Genomic DNA, 16195 nt, shown 5'->3' on the forward strand with positions numbered 1-16195 from the left:
GCACAGGGAATTATATTCAATATCTTGTAATAAACTGTAGTTCAAAAACATGGAGGCAACCTAAATGTCCACTGACAGATAAATGGATAAAGCAGATGTGGTATATACAGATACATAAAATATTATATATATATATATAAAATAGAATATTACTCAGTCATAAAAAAGAATAAATTAATGCCATTTGCAGCAACATGGATGGACCTAGAGATTATCATACTAAGTGAAGTAAGCCAGACAAATATATTACTTACATGTGGAATCTAAAAAAATGATACAAATGAACTTATTTACAAAACAGAAACAGACTCACAGACACAGAAAACAAACATGGTTACCAATGGGGAAGCCAGGTTGGGGGAGGGATAAATTGGGAGTCTGGGATTAACAGATGCACACTACTGTATATAAAAAAGATAAACAACAAAGATTTACTGTATAGCACAGGGAATTATATTCAATATCTTGTAATAAACTGTAGTTGAAAAAAGAATATAGATATTTACATATATGTGCATAACCGAATCACTTTGCTATACACCTGAAACAAACGCAATACTGTAAATCAACTATACTTCAATTAAAAAAAAAAGATGTGAAAACGCAAAGAGAGGTAACTTCCTGTATCAGAGGAAAATAAAACCATGTTAAATATAATATAATCAAATCCAGACTTGTTGTTACCCTGAGTACCCATCCGGCCTCATCTCACACTTCATCTACGCTGTATTCAGTCCAAGTTGGTGAGACCAACCTTCTTTCTTTTCCTTTCTGCCTCAGGGCCTTTGCACTAGCTGTTACCGTTGCCCAATATTGTCTTCCTTCAGTCTTCACCAGTCTGACACTTTCACATCATTCAGGTCTCAGCTCATGTGTCCCTCCTCCAAGTGGTCTTCCCTGACCATCCTTCAAATATTCTTCTACCATCCACACCTTGCCAGACAGCTGGATCTCAACAGACAACCTTGCTTTGACAGCTGGTTTCACATTCTAAGATGATCTTTATTGCCTCTTCATTGCCTGTCTTCTCCACTAGAATGTAAATGTCCTAGACCAAGTATCTTATCCATTTGGTTTCTCTAGCACACAAAAAGGTGTCTGGCATATCGTAAGTATGCAAGAAATACTTGAGTAAAAGTATTTGTTGAGTAAAAGAATAACCCAGTTATAGTCTGGTGTTGGACTTAGTGAGATAGGACAGTACACTAAAGCATTTATAAAGGAATTTATGTAACAAAGATTTAATCCAAAAGCATTTTCTATTTTATTAGAAAATCTGATTAAGCAGAATGTCCCAAGCATTTTATGTTACCGATACCTTATGCAAAATGGCTCCCTTAGCTTTCTGTTCCTCACTGGACACTATTCTGTCCACCCTCCTCCCTGTGGTGCTGTGTCAGTCCTTCAGTGTCCTTCCCTGCGTGCAGACATGCACAATATTCTGCAAGCGCCTGCACAGACACCTGAGCTGCCATGTCCCCATGGCCATCGTATGTACAATATACCATGAGCATCATGCCTGTTACATGCTTGTATCTGTATGTCACTCACCTCTTGGATATTAAAGATCCATAGGACAGGACAGGGGCCAGGGTTCTTCCTCAGGGATACATACGGTGAAGACTGGCTCAGCTCCTGGGCCATTTTATCTTTTATCTCTGGTCCTCACCTTGCATTTAATTCCACTTGGTTGCTGTCATGGGCACAGTCTTTGCAGGTGAGAGACAGATATATTTCTAGATACACATGTGGGAAAAAATTCTTGTCCCAAATATATGAGGGTCTGAGTGAAATAACCAGAATGGTGTGAATGTGGTTTTATACATGGTAAGCAAGGAGTAGTTGACTGAGATCCTAGATTTGATAGGCATATGGACGGGGGCAGAGTCCAATGAGTGGGGGCAGAGTCCAATGATTAGGGGCAGAAAGAAGAAAAGAAAAAGCAATTTACAAACATTAAGAAAAAGGACGGCAAAGATCTCAAGGGGCAACAGAAGGAAAGACAAAAACCTCTGAGGGCAGGCGTTTAGAAGACGCCTGACATGTGGGAGCACCTTCTCAAGGGACTTGGAGCAGGGAGAGAGCGTGGCCTAAGAAGAGGCAGGCTGCTCTGGCAGCTGGCTGTGCGTAGGAGGTTGGGAGAGGAACAGTGCACAAGTGGTGTTGCCTGGAGGGCCTGCTGGCCTGAACTTGAAAAACAGACATAAAAGTCCACTCCTCGGGCTTCCCTGGTGGCACAGTGGTTAGGAGTCCGCCTACCGATGCAGGGGACACGGGTTCGTGCCCCAGTCTGGGAGGATCCCACATGCCGCGGAGCAGCTGGGCCCGTGAGCCACGGCCACTGAGCCTGCGCGTCCGGAGCCTGTGCTCCGCAACGGGAGAGGCCACAACAGTGAGAGGCCTACGTACCGCAAAAAAAAAAAAAAAAAAAAGTCCACTCCTCTTCAGGGACAGGAGAACTTAGACGGGGCACAATAGTCTGTACAGAGCTGGCCAGAAAAGCCAGAGACGGCTGGGGAGGTCTGGTGGGTCATCGACCATCTGGATAGGAGTGAAGGTGTAAGGTGGCCAGCCTGCCCCTGAGGGGAGGGTGCCACAGAAGCTAAATGGGGGGGCCTGAGCCCCAAGGGCCCCATCTGAGAAGAGCCCCCTCTGACCCCTCATTGGATTCAAGGAGAAGGAATTACTTGCATCCGAGCTTGAGGGAGAGTTGTGTTTGGGACCACAGCCTCAGGGCCTCTCTCCTGGGCCGGGCTCAAGTGCGTACAGCTGGCCACTCCGTCTCTGGACAGCATCTTTGTGCTGGTCACTCTGCAACTCAGGCCCCAGGCAGCACATCTGCTTCTGAGTCGCTCTGTTTTCAGCTTGATAAAGAAATAAATACCTGACACAGTGTCATTGGGCATGCGCTGTCTATGCCTTCATCCAGATCAGACTCTCACATTGGTCAGCTGTCCCGGTGAGCTGCCGAATAGGACAGGCCCAACGCCTGGGAAGTGCCCTTAAAATGGTTGTTCTTGTTAAGAATCATTCACCAGGTTGTATGCGAGTTCTTTGGACTCCTCTTGCAAATTTTCTGGAAGTTTGAAATTACTTCCAAATAAATACATAAACACTGAAGAAGAAAAAAGAAGAAGAAGAGGAAATAAATACCTGAGGGTAGTTACAGAAGCCTTCTCTTGCTACCTTATTTTTCCTTTCTGAGCTTCCCCGTGTGAGTTCACGTCCAGAGGGAGATTCATCAGCTTTCAGTCGGGTCCACCTCTCAGCCCTGTAGATGAAAAACTGTATGAACATATTAATTCTTGCAAATAAGCTCTGAAAACCTGTACTTTGAATTAGTCCCAAGGAAGTGGTGGCTGTGGGAAATGTGGAATGTGGATTCCCAAGGGGAAGCCTGGCATTCTGACTGTGGACCACCTTCTTGGCTAGCATCCTCCAGGGCAGGCTGACAAGCAGACCCTAAGGTGGGGCTTCCCAGCACGGGGTGGGGCTGTATCAGAGTCAGGTCAGGTGTGAAGAGGGGCTCACACTGCCCACCTGCACTGATTCAGGTGCCTTCTAAAGGAACACGTTCCCCTCACCTTGCCCCTGAATTACAAATCACTTTTAACAAGCCAGTTACTAATAGGAGTATGCCCTAACCTCAGGTTTGCTGGGATGGGAAGAAAAAAAAAAAAAAAAGATGAGAACCTCTGCTTTGGAGTGATCAGGTATTTTCCCACTGGCCTGGCATGGTAGGAAAGTTGCCTGGCCTGCTCCAGGCAGGCCAACGTGCTCTGGCAGCGCCACGAAGCCTAGGGTATAACTTTTGGCTTTGTCCCTGCTGTGGCAGTTGGATAATAAAGCCTATGCCTTGTAACCTTAGTTTCTGCCAACTTCACTGGGAACAGCAATGAATAAACAGTCATCTGCTGTCAGAAATGACATGTGAGGCTTAAGCCTGCGGAAGAATAGAAAGACTAACTGGATGGCTTTTAGTGGCGATAAATGCAAAATCCTCCACTTTGGTCCAAGAAACCATGTGCACACCTATAGAGAAGGAAGCTCAGTGAAGAGGGCTGAGATGTTTAATTCACTATAAGTTCAGATGTCAGCAGTGTGGCTTTTTTTAAATCGTGGACTCCGATGTGTAGCATCCTCTAGATCAAGGAAGGAAAATCGCGTTTCTTCTGCACTCTGTGATTTGCTTAGGGTAGGGCACCACGCTAGACACTATCCACAAGATACCTGAAACTTATGAGAAACTGTTGAAGAAAGTGGGAAAATTTAGGCTGAACCAGAAAAGACTTGGGGGTGAAAAGATGTCCGTGATAGCTGTCTTCAAGTATTTGAAGAACTGTCCCGTTAAAGCGGAACTAAACCCATGTGTTGTGGCTCCGGAGCTCAGAGGTAGGATTAGTGGGGTGAAAAGCAAAGGGGGATAGGGAGGGTGGGAGGGAGGCCCAAGAGGGAGGGGAGATGGGGACACAGGTATACATATAGCTGATTCACTTTGTTGTACGGCAGAAACCAACACACCATTGTAAAGCAATTATACTCCAATAACGATGTGAAAAAAGAAAAGGGACTTGGACTCAAAATGATAAGAAATGGCCAGTAGTCATACATGTCTAAAACTGCAAGGGGCTGTCCTTAGAGGTGATGAACTCCTCGTTGCTGATGCCTTTAAACAGTGGGGAGCCATTACTTGTAGGCAGGCTTTGATGGCCTTAGGCCCCTGGAGACAAATAAAGAAGGGGCCTTCTGAAGTCTCCTTCTGCAGCCCCAGGAAAGCACCTGGTAGCTGTTAGCTGCATATTAAATATTGCATGTGTCAGTGGGTGCAAAAGAGGGTGGGGTTAGAAATATCAAGTTAACCCTTCTTTGGCCTTGTGAAAGCATTCTGTAACTGCACCGACCAGCAGTGCTAGTGGAGTCCAGGTGCTGTTACTAAGGGTTTACATATTACATTATTGTGCAGCCACCTCAAAGGGAAAGAATGGGCCTCATTGCAAAGCCAGATTTGGACTGCAAAGTTAAACTGAAGTTATCTTTGAGTACAATTAAAAGGGATACGTCAAAATTAAAACCATTGTTAAAATTAATCAAAGATTTAGAAAGGTAGAATGAACTCCAGAGCTGGAAATTACTGATTTAAACAATTGTTCTCACGTTTTAAACTACATAATGAGCTAAAAATTATGAAGCCTCAGAGTATAGCTGTAAAGAGCAGTCCAAAACCAAAGTCAGAATGAAATGTTTTAGCTTTCAAAAGTAAAAAGCAGAACAATTACTCCCTACAAAATGGTATAGGAAGAGGTTTCTGACCCCTGCTAATTGTTTTATTATTCTTTGGAAGGGCATACTGGCAGCATTTCCCAGGGTTTTCAGTAATTACACTCCATTCAATATCTGAAGAATTACAATAATTCTACATGGAATATACTTGTGCCCTTCAGATGCAAAGCCTTTGGAGAAGTGAAAAAACAACTTAAAGTAAATTAGCAGGAAAATTATCGTAGTTACTGTTTATTTCAGGGCTCCATATATCAGAGGCTAATTATACATTGTATGTTACATTTTCTTGGAGGTATTTGTAATATATTTCTCATGCTGATCAACGGACGTGCTGGTTTGCAGGAACCTTTATGAAAGTGAAGTTCTAACTTTTCCAAGTGCCTCTTTGTGTATGAGAAATTACCCAGTGCAGACAGATGTCACTTCATGCATGCCAGAGGCCTCAGAGCAGTAGTATTTAGTGAGGTATTATGAATGTTCACCTGTATATATTTGTAAAGTTCCAACTCTTCTATGAAAAAAATTTCCCTGCCAAATAAGTTGAATTTTTTTTTTAACACTACATCAGTTTTCTCAGAGGCATTTTCTATATTTTGGCAAGCCAAGGTTCCAGGAGAGAAAAAAGCAAGGACTGGAATTAAATAGCCACTCAGAGATTAGAAAGTCTCTTTTCCTGGCTGGAGCCTTACCAATTTTCTGCTAGTGTTAGAATTAATCCACCATCCCACCATCTCTGTGGGACCGCCTTGAGAGCAAAAGTGTCCTGAAATGTTACACAGAGACTGAGGGTCCCCGTGTCCTGAGACATTACACAGTTACCCTTAAAATACCACGAGCAAGAAATGTACATGGTGGCTTAGAAACAGTGCTTCAGTCTCACTGATATTTTTCCTTATGTTTCTTGTCCTTCATTTCTTTCCTTCTTTTTTTTGTTTTTAACTAAGTTGAGTGTAGTTCAAAAGTTTTCCTTATAAGTTTTTATGGCAACCAAAACTTAGAAATTGAGATCGCTTAATGACAAAATTAACAAAGGTTAAATAAATTATGATCCATCCACATGACTGAATACCTGCTTATTTAAAAAGGATTTTAAAGGGCTTCCCTGGTGGCGCAGTGGTTGCGCGTCCGCCTGCCGATGCAGGGGAACCGGGTTCGCGCCCCGGTCTGGGAGGATCCCACGTGCCGCGGAGCGGCTGGGCCCGTGAGCCATGGCCGCTGAGCCTGCGCGTCCGGAGCCTGTGCTCCGCAACGGGAGAGGCCGCAACAGAGGGAGGCCCGCATACCACAAAAAAAATAATAATAAAAAAAAAAAATTAAAAAATAAATAAATAAATAAAAAGGATTTTAAAATGCAAATGGCATGGAAAAGAGTCATAATGCCATATGAAAAGATTCAGATCAAAACAAACATATGTATGTTATGACTTCCATTTTTTGAAAAACATGCTTATGTATTTTTTAGAGTATTAGAAGGAAATGTACCAAAATATAACTGAAGTTACTGTCTGAAATGATATTCTAAAATAGGCATGTGTTAGTGTTATAATCAGGAAGGATGAAGAAGGAAGGAGGGAGGGAATCACATAATTAAGGTGAACATTAAAACGCACACTTTTGCTGGAAGATGAGAAAGGTTAATAACGTATAGTGTATAGGAAAAATGTGGCAATAGAATATCTACGATTGTTCCATCAATATCATCAAACACCTCATTATTGAGTCCTGTTTACTGTGAAGAACTTGACAAGCTAACCATTCTCCAGATCTAGAATAGTTACAAATTCTCTTGCAAATTCACAGTGACCTCAAGAAAGGATGGTAAAAACTAGTCCTGAGGAGTAAGGTCCATTCTCAGGAACGACAGCCTGCTTTTTACGTCTTGAGGAAGAAGCAATTAGACGAGAGTTATGCCACTAGTATTCCTCACCTGACAAATACCTTGTATGTGTGGGAGGGGGGCATGCGGGGGTGGGTGCCTCTTTCAAGTGATTAAACAGGTTATACGTCAACCAGTTGCCTCCAGATAATCCACATCTCAGAACCTGCTGTTTCTCGTGGTCCCAGGTATTGCTGAAATAAATAATGGTTTGTTTTCTTTTTTGGATTCTACACTCAGTTTACCTGCATTTCAGTTTTTCTTTTTATTCTTTTTAGCGCATGATTGCAAATACTGCCAGAACGGTGAGATACTGCAGGAGCCAACCCTTCAGTAAGTTAATGCTGCTGCAATATGGATCTTGGTGGCTAAGTCCTTTTCAGTGAGGCTACTCAGACATTCTAGAAGTCTGGACAATATTTGATGGTGTCAGAGACACTTTGGACCATGAATCCCATGGGATAGGGGCCTTGCATTTAAAATAACCATAAGAATATTATTTTATGAATGAACTTAGAGAATTCATCTGCTCTTTCCAGAATGGATAGACAACTAAGGCATGATTGCCAACAAATCCTGACTCTAACCAACTCTCTTTATGACTCACTGCTTCATGTTGAGAAACTCACATCCACTCGTAGTGACTCATTCTGTCTTTTATAAACTGGGAAAGATAATATTTATTGTCTCTTGGGGTGTTGCGAGAAGCCGTTAATGTCTATAAGCACATTTGTAAAAGGTCCCATAGCAGGAATTCATACTATATTTCTAGTATTTCTAGGTGAATTGAGGTGCTTTTCTGAAATCTGTACAAAAACTGGTATAATACAATGCTTTAATATAAAACCGTCACTAACAATAAATAGCAAGTTTAAACTGTTGCGAGTTAAGTTGCATCATGGCAGCAGATCACCCTGCCAGGCCAGTGCTGCTGTCTCCTCTGGACTGGGACTTTGGGTAGGGGCTGGAGCTTTGGCTCCCTCCAGCTGGTCTGGGAGTGAGAAGGTAGCCCCTGTAAAGTTTTGTGCTAATAACTTCATCGTATGAGTCACGGAAGTCATTGGGCTCATTAACTTAACATGACAATTTGACATGGACATGACTGTGAGGCTACCAGTACCATCCCCTCCAATAAACCTAGTGCTCAGAGACTAAAAGCTTCTTGTTTTATTCATCAGAGCTATCTCTGCTCTTCCTAGCACAGGACTGGCCCAAAGCGAGGGTCTGCTAACACGGGATACCAGAACTGCTAAACGTTCATTTTTTAATGCCCCGGGGCGGGGGAATCTAGGAAAAATAGTCTTCACTTGGGGAGCAAGATCTTTAAAAAATTGACTCAAATGATTATGCCTCCTCTTCCTTCCAAAAGGTGCAGGCGTGCACCTCATCAACCGATCTTAGGTGGATTCTGCCAGAATTAAAGTCTCTCATCTCTCTTCATCTAGTGATTTACTATATGTATAAAGACACGATCATAAGGCAGTTATACGAGTATGAGAATATATAAGTGATGCCAGCCTACACAACAAAGGTTTATAAACTAGAATCCATGGCCCTTCAGGGGGTTCTAGGAAATTCCTGAAATTCAACGCAAATGCTGTGTGCCTAAGAGGGTTCAAAGCCTTGAGAAGGTTCTCCATGAGGTCCAAGAACCAGAGAAGAACCAAGATAGAATATATTTTGTTCTATAAACTTCTTTGGAAGTAAATCCTACATTCTCCTATATCTCCTAGAGACATGGGGGGAAATTTTATATATATAAATCTCCACTGCATTTGTTGAAGTTACCAGTAACTGCTGGTAAACAACAGCTGCTTAGCTCGGAAGTCAAAAATCTATAAAGCTATAAGAATAGATTCATAAACATTGTGGGAATATGTACAATGTAATTACAGTATATTGTAAATGTAGAGTACACTGCCAGTGACAAGCGAGGAAATTAAACACTGTGGTATTATTTATATGTGATAATTATACTGATGAGTTTCTTCTTAGAGCAAGTGGGGGCCTTTGTATCTTTTCTCTGCTTTTCTGTGTTCAGACCTGCAGCACTCCCCTTCGCCCCTCATGCAGATGGCATTCTAATTGTCTTTGGGAGTGGTGTGTGGATCTAAAGAAAACAGATGGACTGCAGAAGGCAGTGTGCTATGGCGGAAAGAACACTGGTCCAGAGTCCAGGCTGGCTTGGCCACTCCCAGGGTCCCACACCAGGGATCCACAGGGCAGGGGCCACCCATGGACCATGGCCAAGATGTTGGATCTAAACGGAGCTTTTTTTCCCTTTTATTGTGAAATAATGTCACCATTCAAAAATGGAAGAATTCCCAGGGAAGAAATCCAGATTTCTCATTTCTCTAGAAAAATAGGAAGATCCGGCAACTCAGGGTGCAGATTCCCACGTGGCATCAGCATGCAAGAGCTGAGTAGTCACTTCTGAAGGGAACTGTGTTTCCAGTTCACCACTGTCAAATGGCCTTCCTCATTCATGTCTGTTTCCTGTGTAGGGATCTGAGCATTTGATTCTTCTTTCAGCCTAGTTTTAGGGAAATTGGTTAACTTCAAATAGCTCTGCTGCTCGAGTGCTTTGGGGAGTGGATGAGAAAAGAATGGTAATTGGGATTTCAGAACAAATAGCATCAGAGAATTGAAGGTCTGGCAGAAGTCATGCCTTCGGCCCGAGTTGATTTTTCTTTGTTTTTCTGAGTATGGACAGTCTCTAAGAACACACAATCTATGCAATAATGCTGTATACTGTATGCAAGTAATGAGGGGAGTCGGACCTACTAGTCTCACTAGCTTGCTTCAGTTCAGCCCAGGTGTTAAGTGCTTTTGTTAGGAGCTAATGAAAACTATGTCTTTTTGGGGCTTCCGTGGTGGCGCAGTGGTTGAGAGCCCGCCTTCCGATGCAGGGGATGCGGGTTCGTGCCCCGGTCCGAGAAGATCCCACATGCCGCGGAGCGGCTGGGCCCGTGAGGCCATGGCCGCTGAGCCTGCGCGTCGGGAGCCTGTCCTCCGCAACGGGAGAGGCCACAACAGTGAGAGGCCCGCGTACCGCAAAAAAAAAAAAAAAACAAACTATGTCTTTTTGCCATAAGTCCTCATCTGGATCAAAGGGAGCAGAGATCAGAGTGTGAGACACAGGTGGGATGGCAAGGGCAAACAATTTTAATGTATAACCAGGGCTGTCAGGCGATGCTTTCACTTTTATTTGGTGGTTTTTTTTTTTAACAATATGTAATGCAAAGGAAAATGATCAAAATATGTGATTCCAGGGAAGAATAGGGTGGGAGGAAAGAGATGGAACATCCAAGTAGAAACATTTCAATGAATATAGCGTGTTGAAAGGTCTTGATGGAACCCAGGAATTCATGATAAATGTAAAAGTTGGAGTAAATAAAGCTGTATCTTATATGCATATATTATGCAATGCTAATCCTGCTCTTTTCTCTTTCAGATCCTGATGCAGCTCAGGCTAATAAAAACCATCAGGATGTCCGGAGTTATGTACGACAATTAAATGTGATTGACAACCAGAGAACTTTATCACAGATGTCACACAGATTAGAGCCTCGTCGACCATAGACATTTAAAGTGCTCAGAACAACGGTTTGCCTCCAGTCCACAATCTTTCAAAAATGCCATTTATGTTAGTACTGACTGTACTGTCACTAGAGAATTCTATAAAACAAGCAAAAACCCATCCTGAGACATCTCAGTGCTGCATTCAGCTTACCAGCGTCGTGACAAAAGAAGAAATTCTTTGACTTGCATACAGCTTGCACACACTAGCTTAGGAATCCCCTGTTTGTAGTCACCGTATTTTATTTCCAGTTGTGCCATCTTCTTTGCTGAAACATAAAATAAGACCAACATGAAGAGTATGGTAGAAATATCATTGTCAAGAGAAGTATCAAGCTCCTGATATTTTTATCTAGGAGTGTTTATAGGATGAGATGTGCTACAAATGGTATTTATTTGGCTGCATCATTGGTGGTATCGTTTCATAATTTCTAACTCAACATTTTGATTTGAGCATGGGGTTTTTGGAAGGTGTTGAGGAATCCGTGTAACTCCAAATTAGAGGCTATATTCTTCCATCTTCATAGTCTTACCTCTGAAGGAATTGTACCTGACCACATTTCTATAAAACATTCTGGCTGCTTATGTAGTTTAGGGAGGACTGGTCTGTAATTTCTGAATGACATATAGAATAATATTTATGTTTACAATGTAACTTTTTTAAACTTACAAATCAGGAGTACATATATAAGAATTCCACTGAGAAACTCCAAGGTTCTTAAAATTGCTAGCGTTAAAAGATTTAAAAAAAAAATGACACTTCAAAAGAGCACAATATTCAGAAAACATTTTTCAAAATTATTTTCCTGGGCATTAAAAAAAACTTTACTATTGGCTAATTATTGTTACTGATTAAAAAAACCCACATATTTTCTGGACTTAAATGTTATCACCGATATCTTAATTTTCAGCAATTGTTTTGCACTTTCAAATAGACTGTAAATAGTTCATTCAATCAATGGTATAGAGTTATTTATTTGCTACATGATAGATATTGTGCCAAATAATTACTTTTTATTTATTTTATTTAGTATGTAATTTTGGAGTACATTTTTTCCTGTTTTCACAATTAGGCTACATTTAATGTGTAGGAATTGTATGTATGTATATCTTCTGTAAATAACAGCTACTATCTTCATTAAATATAATTGTGACAAGAAAAGGTGTGTTGTTCTCAATTCCTATCATATGGGAGAGATAACCATTTGGTATGATGGGATCCTGGATTTCTTTTAATTGAAATAAAATTCACATACTCTAAAAGTCACCTTTTTAAAGTGTACAATTTGGTGGTTTTTAATATATTCATAAGATTGTTCAACCATCATCACTATATAATTCCAGAATGTTCTCCGTATCCCTTAAATAAACCCCATACCCATTAGCAGCCACTCCTCATTTTCATCTCCCACCAGTCCTTGGAAACCATTAATCTGCTTTCTGTCTCTGTAGATTTACCTATTCTGGACATTTTGTTTAAATGGAATCATATAATACGGAGCCTTTTGTGTCTGGTTTCTTTCACTTAGCGTAATGTTTTCAAGGTCCATCCACATTGTAGCAGGTAGCAGTACTCCATTCCTTTTTATGGCTGAATAATATTCCATGATATGGATGTACAACATGTTGTTTGCCCATTTATCAATTAATGGACATTTGGGTGGTTGCCACTTTTCAGCTATTAGGAATACTGCTGCTATGAAGAGGCACTAGATTTTAGAGCTGCCTGTTATGGGTCCTACACAATTTCTCAGTGATTTAAGCAATTGGTATACTATTTGATGAAAAAGTTTCCAAAATTATTTAATTTCCAGACCCATGTCTGTTTTTTAATGTCAGCATTTTCCAGAGTGTATTCCAGGCTATAATCTCACAAGTTCAGTAGAGAATGGACTTGAGGACACGGGGAGGGGGAAGGGTAAGCTGGGACGAAGTGAGAGAGTGGCATGGACATATATACACTACCAAAATAGCTACTACGTAAAATAGCTAGTGGGAAGCAGCCGCATCGCACGGGGAGATCAGCTTGGTGCTTTGTGATGACCTAGAGGGCTGGGATAGGGAGGATGGGAGGGAGGGGATATGGGGAGATATGTATACATATAGCTGATTCACTTTGTTGTACAGCAGAAACTAAGACAACATTGTAAAGCAATTATACTCCAATAAAGATGTTAAAAAAAAAAATCTCACAGGTTCACAAGGTGTTCCTCCCAAAACACGCACAATTGCAGAGCAAAACACAAAAACCAAGATGACATCTTCAAAAAATTTGGGAACGATAATATACCCCCTTAGAAATGATTCCCAGTGTTCATTAACATATTCAAGGCTCTGAGAAGTCCTGCTGTAATCCCTTTTATAAATTTATTTATTTATTCATTTTTGGCTGTGTTGGGTCTTCGTTGCTGCGCGCGGGCTTTCTCTAGTTGCGGTGAGCGGGGGCTACTCTTCGTTGCAGTGCGTGGGCTTCTCATTGCAGTGGCTTCTCTTGCTGCGGAGCGCGGGCTCTAGGCGTGCGGGCTCAGTAGTTGCAGCACTTGGGCTTAGTTGCTCCGCGGCATGTGGGCTTTTCCCGGACCAGGGCTCAAACCCGTGTCCCCTGCATTGGCAGGTGGATTCTTAACCACTGCACCATCAGGGAAGTTCCTGTAATCCCTTTTAACATCCACAGTTAAAGGCCTCTTTGAGAAACACTAAGGCAGCCAAATGCCTTTCTGTGTTCATTTATGTAATCATTCAAGGTCCCCAGGTACAGGGGTGGTGTTTTATGCAATGTTATGCCTCCTATCCAGAGTCGGACACAAAGCCTAGGATTTACTAGAGAATAAAAATAAGTCACTGAATAAATTTTATTGAAGTCATTATTTTTCAGCATTTTACTATCTCATAGACCTCAATATCAGCTGCTAAGTTTCCCTTATATAATATATAATGATTTTCCACCATTATGTAGTTTTCCTTTCCTTAAAAAATTTTAAAAGCTGACAAATTAAGCTGACAGCCTATCCCTTGGGCATCCTTGCTCTTGTTTACTCTTCCTTACTCCTATCTTACTTAAAAGCTGGTATCCTACATGACAGCTTCTTTCCCCCAACTCCATGGTGACTGACCCCTTATGACCTTATTTTAATATAGTTTCCACATTATTCAAAATTAATACATATTCTCCCATGTATATTCCCCTTGGTCTTCCAAATGAGAATAACTATTGCTTTATTTAATAAAGATAAGAGATTTTTAATTATGTCTGGCTTCTTTGAAAATGCATTAAACTCCATTATTCAAGGTACTGATGGCAAAGTAAAAGAATTCACACAGTAAAAATGGAGAGTAGTAGCCAAACAACTCTTCCTGAGGCAGGAGATGCAGTTAATATTTTAAAACTTGCAAACAAGCCAAGAGAAAATGAGATGCCTACAGGGTCACAAGAAGGATAATGAGGTTTGCTGGAAGACGTAAGAAAGAAGAAAGAATGTTTTTACCAAAAGCACCTATAGAAAATTATACATTTAAGTGTTTCACATACCTGCTTAGCAAGGTCACTGGCACAGTGTACAGGAGCTAAGCTTTTCCAGCACTTTTTGAATGCCATGCAGGTTAAATAGATTTCTCCTGAATTCAACTGTATTTCCTCTGAAATATGGATGAGGATCAATAACTACCAGTATGAGAAACTTAAAAGAAGTGTCATTCTGGTTTCAAATTGTACTTATAATTTTTTTTGAAAAATCAACATATGCAGTGTTGTAAAAATGAACCCCTACCTTGAATAGCTTTCCTTTTGCTGTCAATCTAAAATGTATTACATCTCTTGCTGTGGAATAATCTTAATTTTCTCTGTGTGTCTTACATGGAGAAGAATGTATTCGATGGGCAGGTCACAGCATCAATGACTTATAAACTGGAGAAGAATCTTTGACTTAGTTTGATATTGTTAGTTATCTTTCTATTCATTCATTCATTAGCCAATAATGATTGAGGGGCTTATGAGTGAGTGCCAGGCCCTCTAAGAGCTCAGGATTCAATGTGAGAAAAGCTAGAGGATCCCTCTTCTCCTAGAGCTTATCACCTATTGGGGAAGACAGAAGAGTAATCAGATAAACAAACAAACAAATATAAAATCACTTCCAAGAAAGGAGGTGGGGTTGCCAGAACATGTAGGAAGAGGATTTAACCTGATCTGAGGTGAGGAAATGTTTTCTGTGCAGGAACAGTTGACCTGAACTCTGAAGGATGAAAATGCTAACTAAGCAGAGAGAGGAGAGAATATGTTCTAAGGAGGAAACAACCTTGGCAGCACGAAGAACTGAAGGTGGAAGGCTCACTGTGGAAGAGCAGAGAGAGCAAGGGTGAGCAGGCTTCAAGGTGTGCTGGAGACCTAAGTTGGGCTCAGAGTGTGCAAAGCCTTGCAAGGCCTTTTTAAGGAGCTTCATCTTTTACCCCAGAGCAGTAGGAAGCCTGAAGTGCTTAAGGCAGGGGGTTGCATTTCTAATGGCAGCCCTTATGGGGCAGGGCCATTGCTTTATGATACCTCACTGTGGATGCCACATGTGTCAAACCTAATTCCTTAATTACTTATTATGCAGGCTTAAAAGGTAGGGCAGAGAGAATTGTGCATAATGGCAAATATTAAAGAGCAGTGGTAGACCCAGAACCCACAGAGAGTCAAACACCCTTCTTCCTCCTGACTTGGTCTACACTGGGCCACTTTTTAATTTTTTGTTGTGGTAAAATACACATAATATAAAATATACCATTCTAAATATTTTTGAGTACACAGTTCAGTGGCATGAAGTACATTCACACTGTTGTGCAACCATCACTGCTATCCATCTCCAAAACTTTTCATCAACCTAAACTGAAACTACCTATTACATAATAACTCTCCACTTCCCCATCCCCCCCAGCCCCTGCAAACTACTGCTTCACGCTTATGGATTTGGAAGTTACGTCATCTAAGTGGAACCATACAATGTTGTCCTTTTGCAGACCCGGGGAGAGGACTAGGCTTGGCTGCACAGAGACAGCCCAAAGGGACTGGAGTGTGGTCCAGGCCACAACGAGGGGTTTGCACAGGATGGAGCCCAGGTCTGCCATAAAAACCCCATTGTTAAGCTGCATATGAAAGGAGGAGTGGGGTCCCGCCATAGCAGCCCCATTCTCAGCATGCTCACAGCTGGCGCGGCTCTGCCTCTGAGCCCTGGGAGCATGCAAGTACCTGTGGATTGCGCACACATGGAGATGGGTGCGAATTCCTGGGATTTACGCTTCCAGTAGCTCTGTAAGCTCAGCGCTTGCAGGATATGCAAGCAGATTGCTGGTGGGTCCAGCATTAGTAGCAGCGGGCTTTGTGGGTTCACTCACGAGGAGACAGGGCTGGCATGTGAGCTGATTACTGCAGTTCCCACTGTGTGTCCAGGTGCATGACTACAGCAGGTCTGGGTACCAGACTTCAGT

At 41.8% G+C, this 16195-nt stretch overlaps 1 protein-coding gene across 5 annotated transcripts in view; it reads left to right on the top strand.

Annotated features, from left to right (window-relative positions):
- The window catches only part of RAPGEF4 (Rap guanine nucleotide exchange factor 4), a 318711-nt gene extending 307819 nt beyond the window's left edge, over positions 1–10892 (top strand). For all 5 annotated transcript variants that reach the window (XM_028479132.2, XM_028479142.2, XM_028479143.2 and 2 more), the window contains 2 exons: positions 7435–7489; positions 10611–10892. In XM_028479132.2, coding sequence (XP_028334933.1) covers positions 7435–7489; positions 10611–10738 — 183 coding nt within the window. In that variant the 3' untranslated portion in view covers positions 10739–10892. The remainder of the gene's footprint in view (positions 1–7434; positions 7490–10610) is intronic.
- Positions 10893–16195: the final 5303 nt, after the last annotated feature.

The sequence above is a fragment of the Physeter macrocephalus genome, chromosome 2 (genome assembly GCF_002837175.3).
Source record: "Physeter macrocephalus isolate SW-GA chromosome 2, ASM283717v5, whole genome shotgun sequence".
Classification (NCBI taxonomy): domain Eukaryota; kingdom Metazoa; phylum Chordata; class Mammalia; order Artiodactyla; family Physeteridae; genus Physeter; species Physeter macrocephalus.